General features: G+C 44.0%; 1 protein-coding gene across 2 annotated transcripts; it reads left to right on the forward strand.

The window, feature by feature from the left end:
• Window positions 1-736: 736 nt before the first annotated feature.
• LOC149326247 (BEN domain-containing protein 5-like) lies at window positions 737-10769 on the forward strand. 2 transcript variants are annotated; one of them, XM_089563820.1, is made up of 8 exons: window positions 737-1183; window positions 1506-1574; window positions 2089-2153; window positions 3876-4058; window positions 4464-4634; window positions 5760-5896; window positions 8264-8489; window positions 10633-10769. In XM_089563820.1, exons 4-8 carry the CDS (start codon window positions 3902-3904, stop codon window positions 10767-10769), a joined length of 828 nt encoding a protein of 275 aa, XP_089419946.1. In that variant the 5' UTR covers window positions 737-1183; window positions 1506-1574; window positions 2089-2153; window positions 3876-3901. The 2 variants fall into 2 exon arrangements, with proteins under 2 accessions (XP_089419946.1, XP_089419945.1); XM_089563819.1 differs by lacking the exons at window positions 737-1183; window positions 1506-1574; window positions 2089-2153 and having other exon boundaries at window positions 3615-4058.
• The last annotated feature ends 867 nt before the right edge of the window (window positions 10770-11636 follow it).

Raw genomic sequence — 11636 nt, forward strand, 5'->3', positions numbered from 1 at the left:
TAGCTGTTCGCATAAAATGATCGTGAAGCTTTTTTTTTTTTACCAAAGAAGCTTTTCTCAGTCTAACTGGATTATTTCCACCACATTTTGAGTTGCATAATGCGCGCAGTTCCTTTTTATGAGATTTCTATAGCTTCGAATGTGACAGCAAGAACTATATATTAGTAAAGCTTTTTGACGGGCTAGTTGGTACATATCCATATTTGAAAGGGTGTGCGCTAAAAAGACGTACACAGGAAAAAGATAGAGACGACAGGAAAGAAGCGCAACTTCCAACTTTACCCTCAACCACGGATATCCGGGGTAGGTCCGAGTAAGGTCCGAATCTCCAGTGCCAGGCTGGGATGTCCATAGGGCATGCCTACGTATGTCCATATTCGGATATACGTATCGGAGATTCTGTGTATGTACGAGGGACGTTCGTTTTTAGATGGCTGGCGGACATCCGCCGGCGGATGTCCGAGGAGTATCCGTAAACATCCCTCTTGGGATGTGAGCTTACATGGCATATATAATTTGTTTTCCCTCAGGCGAACATTTTAAAACAAATTCTATTTTGCCAATGCCAAATTTCACACAATCACATTTCTACCACCAACTAGTTTAATATTCAGATTGATTAAGATCACTCAACTATGGTGTTGATGTAAAAGAACCAGAATTAAACGATTCGCTTGGCTTTCTGGCGCCAGTGCTCATAATTAACGCCCTTTTATCCTGCAGCACTCCTTCGAGGTAACCGAGGCATGTAAAAACGTTAAAACAGATGCTTGGGCAAGATGCATGGCTACATGCCGGTGAAAACGAGGCATGTAGCCATGCATGCTGCCTTCCATGAAAACAAACCCGAATAAACTCCTACCAGGTGCCGCGGCAGAGCGGTAAGCCTAAAAGTCAACCCAATCCAATCTATCAGCCAAGCCAATATTTGTGGCGCGATGGTCTCGTTGGTTTTCGTCGCGCGGTGCTCCTTTCGACCTTTACTTTTGCTGCAATGTGCGGTTTGTTCGCTCTGTGGTTGCTTGGCTGTGCTACAAATGTGATGTGTCATCTACGCGCTCGAAAAGACGCTCGTTTGATTCTGAAGCTCTCGTGAAAAAGCTCCGGTGTCGCCTGACCCCTTGCCGAGACATGCTTTGTTGCTTCGGATGAAAGAAGCGGCCATGGTGTTAACACTTGCGAGGTAAGTAACTGTGCTTGAAAATTACTTTCAGGGTGTTGCTGTGGGATGACTAAAGCGCATTAACGCAGTTGTACTCTGTTGCGCTACTTGTTTGCCACGGAGTGGAAATTGCAAGCACTATGCATTAGCTGCCGCAAACGTGTTTCTCGTGTTTGTGAAAAAAAAGTCGAGACGGTGTGTAGTTGCATGGTGTGAATCTTAAGGCAATTGCGCGTAGGTTCATAATTACGATAAAACAGAATGCACGAAAAGCATAGTGCCAGGACGGTGTTAGTTTTTCAGTGCTTCGCGACTGAGTTTTTCTTTTCTGTTGCCTTTGCAGTGTGGATGTGGCCCGGCTACCGAGTGTATTGGTGCCTACATTAATTATGCCAAGCCGTGCAAAGCACAGGTAGGTTGAAAATGTCATATAAAAGTTGTGCATACTTCCACAGCTTATCAATTTATTTATTAGGCTTGCCAAATGGAAGTCTCCAACCATCCACTCACTGCACAGTACTTTGCACTGTGCAGTAGCATTGTTTAGGACAGCTTAACTGTTGTGTTAAATTTGCGAGCTTCAGTCACATTTTTCACTTACTTCCCAATCACTGAGTGCAATGAGCTCTTGCAGTGCTTTGGTATAACTTTGCCAAACATGTTATGCCCACAGGGCTCAATGCTGAGCCAGATAGCAGGACCATATATGACACCCCTAGAGCCACATGTTCCTGGATTGTGACCAGACCTCTCTTCCTTACTCCTGTGCAGCTGTGGATCATCAAATATGCTGTCAGTGCCCTGATGCGTGATTCATCAGTGAGCCCTGTGGGCATTGTAGTTTCGACAGAGATTGTGTTTTGCTGCATCGTTGACAACGTGCTGTATAAGGTGCTCTCTCGTACTTTATTTTCTTGTCCATACAGTGTGGATGTGACTGAACTAAGCTAGCAGCTATATAGTACCTGCAGCTTACAGCAGCAACCTTCAGGTAAGTTTGAACTACAGTGCAAGTTTGACCCTGTCACATAATGGATACTTTCCTTCTGTTTGCTTTGTGCAGCGGAGGGTATCTAGCTATACTGCAGTGTTCTTGTACAGTAATGGATAAAAATTTGTGGGATGAGAGTTCTTTGTGAAACATTTTCTCTGTACTGTTAGCCAGAGCAATTTAATCAAAAGCCAAGAATGAGGAGGGGACATGGATACTCGATCTTATTGAACAAATTTCAGCTGGCTGCCTGGCGAGGCAATGCAAAAATAAATATTTTCGGAAAATCGACATCCAGCAAACTTTTCTCTATGAGTGTACCTTGTGCCCAACCTAAGTCATTAGCTAGCTTGCAACGATGTGGTAAGGATCCCTACTCTTGCACTTGAATTTTTTTGACCATCAGTATGGAAGTGACTGCCTGTGGGAGTAGCTCTGGTGTCTTGCAATGTAAAAGACAAAAGAGCTACTACTGGGGCGAGTTGGAAATACATACTTGAAGGAATTGGTGAGCGCTATAAAAACACTGAAAACGCACAGGACGAAGCGCTTTCTAACTACTGTTTAATCTGAGAAGAAACATGACTATATACACACATTTGACGACAAGAATGAAGGAAAAACAGGTAAAAACTACGCGCGCTTACAACAGCCGAAGATTACTGTTCTTGAGGGAGGTTAATTCTGTTCCCCCTAACATCACTGAAGGGGAGCTGACGCATTGCTTATCTGGTTTGGTTTGGTTTGGTTTGTTTTGGAGCAATGTGCATTGCAAAAGCTTTGATAATTTCTTGTTCCCGTCCGTTTCTAGCCCTACCTATTACCTTGGTGTTTTTTAGCAAGGGTATGCATTTACAGTGTGCAAAATGAGCTGCCAGATTCCCGGACTTTGCAAGTTCACATTATCTTTCGTGTTCCCGGAGCCTCTTGTTAAGGCATCTTCCCGTTTGCCCTGCGTAAGTTTGTTGGCAGCTGAGCGGAATGCTGTAAATGACGTTTTCGTCACACTTTACATAGGTGTTTTCATGTTTGATGTTGCACCCAGGCTTCTTTTTGTGGTCTTCATTCTCGTTGACCTTTTTACACATTCAAATGAGCTTATTGGCAGCTGAAGAAACCACCTGGACTCCGTACTTGTTAGCTGTCCTCCTTATTCTGTGGGAGATATTGTGAACATACGGCATCACGGCAGGGCGTCCCTCGTAGCTCATTTTCTTAGTTTTGTAGGACCCAGTAACTTCTCTTAGTAAGCTTTCAGCAATGCCGCAAAGTAACTGCTCCGGATAACCGCTCTCCTTCAATTGGGAGACCTGTTGGTCTACGCTGTGAATTATCGAGTAGGGTCAAGATTTTTTTATAGCTGGTTTCAGGCAAGACGTAGCTACAGCTCGCTTTACAATTCTGGAATGACTGCCATCTGCCATCACAGAGCATGGTGTTGAGGTTCACATGAGCCTGGATACTATGCTCTGTTATGGCAGATCACGCAGCAATGTTGTTTTGCTTCGCCCCGCCACGCATCACAGATCCTGCAAACTTTTGCGGCCAACAGTACCGTGTTATGGATGAGGAAACGCCTAATGTACTTGTGGCAAGTGGGTGAATCTCCTTGCAATGGTCAAACAAATGCCAGTATGCTGATTATATACGAAGTGCATGATGACTTGTGCATGATACACATTTGCTGCATTTATATTGGTTATGCCTATGCTTTAATTCTAGTCAACAAAAAGGTGAAGAAGTTGAGAATGGCTGCGAAAAGAAGTGCCAATGAGGACATTGTGGCACTCAGAGAAAGCAATGCGCTAAAAGAGGAGCTGGAAGCCCTCAAGAAAGAAAATTCGAAGCTGTGGCAGTTAAACATGAAGCTGCAGGAGCAGCTTCTGAAATGCCTCTCAGCTCCAGGTTAGTCTTGTATGGCAGTATGCCTACTTCTTAATCTGGATACCGCTTGCTACAGCCTGTAAGTTATTACTTTTTTCTTGTAAGCTCCAGTGTGTTAAAAATACACAAGTGCATTATAAAAAGGACTTCTTTTTGGGAAAGCAAGTGTTAAAAATTTTGCATGTTTATTACATTCCTCATTGGTTGTAGAAATGCAGTTTTACACTAACTCCATGGCTTTAATGATCCTAACGTCTGCATCACAGTGGAAATGTGAACTTTAGCTGCATATGTTCATGTTCTTAGTGGAGCTTAGATAAATTACCTAAAAAGACCAAAAACAAAAAGATAAGAAAGTATGATGAAACAAGAAAAAATGAACTTGCTAAACGGGAAGTCTAACACAGCAAACGTTTTTGTCAACAGCTGCTGAAGTGAGCAATGTGGCTAGCATTGCACTCGTTGAGAATGCCGCTGAAGACACCCCTCCAAGGGCGGTGACACCGTTACCACAACAGTGCCACCCCATCCTGTCACTGGAAGGGCCCACGCTGCTGTCATCTGAAGTACGCAATGCGTGCTTATCAGCTGAGGAAGGTATGGAAAGTCATCAGCAGCACTCCGGAATCATGTCTATTATCTGTGCCCTGCCGCGGTGGCTCAGTGATTACGGCGCTCGGCTGCTGACCCAAAAGACGCAGGTTCCATCCCGGCCGCGGCGGCCGAATTTCGATGGAGGCAAAATGCTAGAGGCCCGTGTACTGTGCAATGTCAGTGCACGTTAAAGAACCCCGGGTGGTCGAAATCTCCGTAGCCCTTCACTGCGGCGTCCCTCATAGCCTGAGTTGCCTTGGGCCCCAGTAAACCCCAGTAAACCAATAAACCATGCCCACTATCTGTAATTGCCAGTGACATTGTTGCTGAGTCCTTAACCTACCACTGGGCACATTTTTTTCAGTTCGCAGCAAGTTTATAGCCCGTTTTTCAAGCTGCAAGGATAGCCTAATGACGGAACGAACAGGGAAGGGTATAGAAATGAGGAGCTCGTTACAGCATAAATAGGAAGGTAGCCAACAGTCATTGAAACCAAGGGAAGCATACGAGAATGTTGTTTTTAAATCACTATTCATGATGCTAATGGGAAATTCATCGGTACGGGCAGCAGCCATGTTGAGAAGGCTTGAAATTAACCTCAGGACAGCGCAGTGCGTGTAACATTAAGAGACAGAAAGAGAGTAGTGCGGTAGTATATGGTATGGAGGACAGGTGGTGAATGGTCCATTACTACTTATGAAATAGATTCCAAAAAAAGGTAAACATTTCAGACGAGATTAGGAAATCTGTGGGCTGTAGGATGGCTGTAGCTGGCCCAATACTAAATTGGGGGTCAGTGGGTAGTGCTTTTAACCTGGTTTGGGCATAGGCAGGATGATGAAGTTCACCACCAGAAATAACTGCATTTTGCTTTTCTTTGCTATGCATTAAACGCAAGTACTAAGGGGTAGCTAGCTGTCTTGCCATAAGTATGGATAAAATTGATTCCATATTTCATATCTGCATAACAAAAGAATAATCTAATTATTTATTTGATATGCTTCGAGGCTGAGGGTATTGATTTCAGCGTAAATTGTATGAAATGTTGCTCCTACTGCACTAGTCTGAATTGTGGCTTAATCTCTACTAGGTAAATATCAAGCTTGTGTTGTGCCATATTGCGTGCAGACATGCCGGCTTTGGAAGGAGAGGAGACATCTCTGATGTCATCTTCAGAAGTACACCTTCCAGCAGTGCCTGCTGGACCGCCTGCAGCAGAACCACGACCAGTCCAGGGTGTTTGTACTCTGACAGACAGTGGAAAGGTGAAAGCACCTAAATATCATGTCTTATGAAATGTGACTTTGAGAACTGCTTGCTGTTGCATCAGTGGGGGTAGCATGCACATTCACATTCACCGGTGTTGAATGTTTAGCAAGTTGATACTTGTCTATACTGGCTATAGCAGCATAAATAAGACGTGGCACCAGCATTCACTTGCATCTGTAAATTTTTACTCAAGAAACACAGATTATAGAATGAAAGAAAAAAAAGAAACAGAAAAAAAGGTCACCATCCAAATCGAGCAACATTTGTCCTGCTGCGAAAATTTACTAGACGCTCATGAAACGAATTTCACCTCTACATGTAATTGTTATATCTGCCCTTTTATTCCCTTAGGTAATCTCTGGTGTCGCAGTACAATTAACCAACTCCTATAAATACTTGGGTGTAACCTTAAGCCAAGATCTAAGCTGGAATGCGCATGTCACTAACATTCTATCATCAGCTAACAAAACCCTTGGTTTCCTGAAACGTCATTTGCGCCATGCACCGCCAAACGTTAAGCTTCTTGCCTACAAGTCCCTGGTTTGAACAAAACTAGAATATGCATCCCCCATTTGGAGCCCTAACCAAATCTATTTGTTAAAATCACTAGAATCGCTACAGAACCGAGCCACTAGATTCATTCATTCATGTTATTCATATGATATCAGCATGTCATCTTTAAAAGCAGAGTTGAGCCTAGCAAACCTTGCCTGTCGTCGTCGCATCGCCAGTATGTGTTTATTTCAGAAGTTTTTTTACAGCTCATTGCGTATTCCACCCTACATTAGCCCTCCAGGACGCATTTCACTCCGCCTTGGTCATCCCCTGCAAGTTTCCCGTCCACAGACTCATACCACAACGTTTGCTGCATCATTCTTTCCTTGCTCAGCCAAACACTAGAACGGCCTTCCACACGACGTCGCTGCAACCACCTGTCCATTCTCGTTTTTGAATTGTATAAACGCCATATTTAATGTTTAATGAATAACATCTTTGTACACAAAATTTAATTCTATTTGTACCCACCCCTTATGTAATACCCCCTAACTGGGGGTCTTTAAGGTAATAAAGTGAAGTGAGGTGAACGGAGTGGATTCCAAGAGAAGGCAAGCGTAGCAGGGTGCGGCAGAAAGTTAGGTGGGTGGATGAGATCAAGAAGTTTGCAGGGATACGGTGGCGGCAACTGGCAAAAGGACAGGGTCAGTTGGAGAGACATGGAGAGGCCTTTGCCCTGCAGTGGGCGCAGTCAGGCTGATGATGATGCATGTGGGTGTCTTATATTTTGGTGTATGCTTTTCAGCTGTGCACTCTTTCTTAGCATTGTCATGCGTAGTAAACAAGCTAGATGCTTTACAAAATTTGTCTATTAGGCCAGTTGGTTTAGCACACTGAATTTTGAATGCACGAGTAAGGACGGAGGAGAAGTGTTTGTCCCGTTCACTTCTGTCCTTCATCATTACCAGTGCTTTTAAAATTCAGTAAGCTATATCCATTTTATTTTGGTGGTTTAACGACAGGTATATGGGACTAGTTTTGGTCAGGCTTGAACAGTCAGATGTTTATTTCTTGCGGCTCGTGCAGTTACTTTACAGGTTCAGTTTGGTCCACAAAGGTAGCCCATATAGTATTGATGATCACTAAAATTTTTCCATATGATCATGCTTAGTGCTGCTTTTAAAAAGAGCACTGGCAGCTAGCACGCCAATGAGATGTTAGGGGTCAGTGCAGGTTGAGCAGTAGAAGAGCCTGTGTTGCAGCCATGTGCCCCACAATGTCAGCAAAAGGGGAGGCATGAGGGTGAAGCATGAGAGGCCAGCTCTGTCGGAAGGGTAGCTTGTCTTTGTGTGTGGTCTTTCGCATTGCTTAGTCATCATGACATGTCTTGAGAAGGGCATCTGGTGGCTATAGAAATTTCGTGACCATTCCACTCTACAAGGGGCACCATATCATGTGAAGCACAAACAGCACGGCTTTTTTGTGTGCTGTTCTTATTTTTTTAGCATTTGTTACTGTGCGCACATACTAATTGGCTATGTCCAGCAAGGTAGAGCCATTTTTCTGAAATTATTTGCCGATAGCATTCCAAACATGAATTCAGATTAGCATTAGCCAGTTACAAGCACTGCATGCAGTTACCTTTGATACTCCACTGCTGTTAAGAAGTGCCACTAAATGCCCATCGCACTGTTAATGTCCACGCTTAAGTTCTGCAGTTATTTTCAAGTTTTAAATGATTTTGACCTTGGTGCTGTGGCAAGTGCTAACACTGAGTTTTAAGCCAGAATGCACTCGGTAAACAATGATAATTTGTACATTATGTACGTCCCTTTCAGTTCGGCATGCCATTTTTCTTTTTCCTGCAGGTACACCTGGCCAATGGCCACGAAATATCGAAAGAGGCATACGATGCTCTCATGGCGCTGCCAAAAGATTCGCTGTTTGTCAAAAGAGCGGCAACCACATTGTGGTCAACAGAAGTGCTGGCTCAGCGCAGCTTCACCGGAACGCTGTCCAACAGATTCCTGGCAGAGGGTGGGGACAAGGCACCGCAGAAGCCACTGACGCTGCTGAAGGTGGAGACGATAAGGGGTAATTATTGTATTCTACTGGGGTTAGCACATGTGCATATTGTCATATTGCATTAACATGAAAGGAGGCTATCTCGACCTTGGCAATAGCTCATGAGAAGGTAATAATTATCAAACACTATTTGACTCATATTAGAATGGATCAATTCATTGCATGGCTTTTGGTTGTGCACGAGAATTCATGTGCAGTTAGCTACTTGACAGGCACAATGAGAAGCATTTGGTAGAGATTAAAACTTCCTACAGAGCTGAGCCGCTAGATGAGTGTATGACATGAGCACTCCACATCTGTGGCAACAACCAAAGAACATAACTTGTTTTGTGATGCTAAAATAGGCTGTTGTCACATGACAATGTTGAGCTGGAAAGTTAGGTTCTTAAGAGCTGCGCATTTTTAAAACCTTTAAATGTGCACTGAACAGGAATCAGAACTCGTCTTTTTGCCACGGGAACCCGATCTACACATTCCAAGCATTCTTAGAAACTTTGAATTATTGCCCTGTGGGACTGATTTTCCTCATTTAAATGTGATTACTGTCTGGCTCCCGCCTTTTTTTTTAATTCTCCGCAGTCGGGGAGGAGTCAGCCAACGCATGGAGTGCCTTGCAGGTAGTCGCATGGCGGCTTTGCTTTCGTTTTTATTTTGCTTTTTTTTACATTTCCGTGGATAAATAGATCTATTCAGAGACTACATAGCTGCAAATTAGGCCCACAAAAATAAAAATACGCGTGGACTCTGCTTTCGCCAATCACTCCGTATCGCTCCGCCGATGGCAGAGCGGCAAGCCGCCACAGGACTAGTTGAAAGATTAGTCAACTCCTCCCACTGTCTGCGGGGGAATTAAAAAAAAAGGCGGGAACCGGGTGTTTAATTCGATTTAAACTAGAGAAACCGACTGCACAGGGAAATAATTCGCAGTTTCTAAGAACGTTCGGAATGTGTAGAACGAGTTCCATCGGTAAAAGTATGAGTTCAGATTCCTCTTTAGTGCACCTTTAACGCAAACGCTGATGGTATCATTCTTATGTATCTTCCTGTCCTTTTTTGTTATTGTTTCATCTTTATTGCCTTAGCAAAGGCACTAATTATGGGATGGTTTAGCACAAACATATTCTCGGGAAATGTACGCAGTTCGACCTGTTGTACACTTCGCATACATAGTAATGCTTGGTGTTCTTTGGCTTTGTGTTCAGGACCATACCATGTATGTATCTGCTAGGGCACTGGGCACTGCCTGCATTCTTACAATTGACAAACGCTTTTTTCTGATGACCTTAGTCATTTTTCAGCTTTACACTTGGCGTGAATATTAAGGCGACATGCTCATTTTGATGATGTAGGCAGTGCAAAGTGTCACAGCAGCTGTCGTGCTTGCAGTATTGGCACTCATGGCCTTTGCACATGCACAAGATTTGGCAGCATAGCTTTGTGCAACCTTTCTAGTGTCGAGAAAGTGATTTGTTTACATATCTGCTGAGATTTACCCAGAATCAGAACACCTTGTTGCACTATTACTCATATTAGGCAGAAGTCTTCTAGGCTTAATTCTAGGCTCATTTACAACTTTCTTTTGATGTGCTGTGTTTTAGGGTGTTTTGCTTAAATTTGCTCACCATTACTGCTGCACTGTTCTGTTGAGATTGCACATGCTTCTACACTTACTAAGAGCAGAAGGAATGGCATTGTGCATCGTCAGAGCTACAGCTTTGTGCCCTAATTGTGTTACAGGTGTTGAAACATGGACGGTCTCACACCAGGATTTGGCCCTTTTCATGTGTGAATCGAACTATGGGTTCATTTTCTAACCCAATTTTCGCAGCAATGAATGACTCTGCAACATCAACATGGCCCCAAAGCCATACAATTAATTTTTACAAATAACTAAAGCTGGATGAGGTTGTCCTCTGTGTCCCTTTGATATGATCAGGCGAATGAATTTACTTATCATGTAGCATACTGTTCTTTGTTACAACAAGCCGTGGCGTTACAAGTAGATGCGGCGGTTTTTGTAGTGCTGAGCTAATTGTCAGGCTAAGACTTACTGTATGTCCTGGAAATTGGTTCTACAACAACAATTCTGCCGAAGCCAGAATAATAACAAAGCTTGCGCTATTTTTAACTCTTATGCCTGATTTTCTTTCAGTGTTCTTCAGGCATTATGCCCGCAGTCGGGGAGTGACGGACGAAGCAGCCACGGAAGCTGAAAAAAGCATAAGACTGTGGCTATCACAGAAAACTTGCGAACTTCGCCGAAAGAGGCCCACTGCTTCAAAGAGCTAAGCGAATCAGAATAAATTTTGTTTCTTTTTTCTTTTCTACATGCCCTTGCAATTTCTTTTGGCAATCATACGAATTGAGTATTGGCGTATGCGTGCAAATTTTGTTTAATTTTCTTTCCCTAAAATTTCTATTGGTAAGTGTAAAAATTGAGTGCTGGTGTATGCATGCTGTTGTGTATCCTAATGCACTGCATCGCTATCAAAGCACATTGAATTTGCGTTTTTCTCACGGCCACTCTGCGTACACACAACTCTTCTCTTTGAGCTCTCCAGTGATAGTGAACAACTGCGCAAGCATTGCAGAAGCTGGCGGTTTAACTGTACTTGTGCAGTTTATATCACCAACAGTACCAAAGACAGAAGAGGGCAGCTGTCGAGCTCACACTTGCCTCCTCACGTCTGAAGTTGGCGTCTTGTGGAGCCACACCTTGCCTGCTTCACCCACGTGCACTTCTTTTCAACCTGTTTTCTCGGTACCAGGTATGCTCGTTATGCTCCACAGCGGGCGGCACATATCGTGAAACAGGCAAATTGTTCCCGAAGGCTCCTAACCCGGTCAGCACGGCACCAAATTAAATCGCATCAGAAAACACCAGACCGGGCCACACCAAAAACATCAGCCCGGGTCACACCAGACACGGTAACACCAGACCCGGTAACACCAGACCCGGTAACACCAGACCGGGACACACCAGTCCGGGTCACACCAGACCGGGTCACACCAGGCCGGGTCACACCAGGCCGGGTCACACCAGAACCCGTGTCTGAATTTCCGGTCTGGTGTAAACACCAGATACGGGCTGGTGTTTTTTTCGACTGGGATGTTGGCGGCAAATTAAAAAAGATAGGAATGGTGCATTACTGGCCC

Source organism: Amblyomma mixtum, chromosome 10, assembly GCF_055824585.1.
Source record: "Amblyomma mixtum isolate Tamu chromosome 10, ASM5582458v1, whole genome shotgun sequence".
Lineage (NCBI taxonomy): Eukaryota > Metazoa > Arthropoda > Arachnida > Ixodida > Ixodidae > Amblyomma > Amblyomma mixtum.

Excerpts from the sequence above, each read along its gene's own strand:
- LOC149326247 (XM_089563819.1), top strand. The coding sequence starts at position 3,719 with ATGAGGAAACGCCTAATGTACTTGTGGCAAGTGGGTGAATCTCCTTGC. Across the intron at positions 4,059-4,463 it reads GAAATGCCTCTCAGCTCCAG|CTGCTGAAGTGAGCAATGTG; the intron begins GTTAGTCTTGTA and ends TTTTGTCAACAG. Across the intron at positions 5,897-8,263 it reads CTCTGACAGACAGTGGAAAG|GTACACCTGGCCAATGGCCA; the intron begins GTGAAAGCACCT and ends TTTTTCCTGCAG.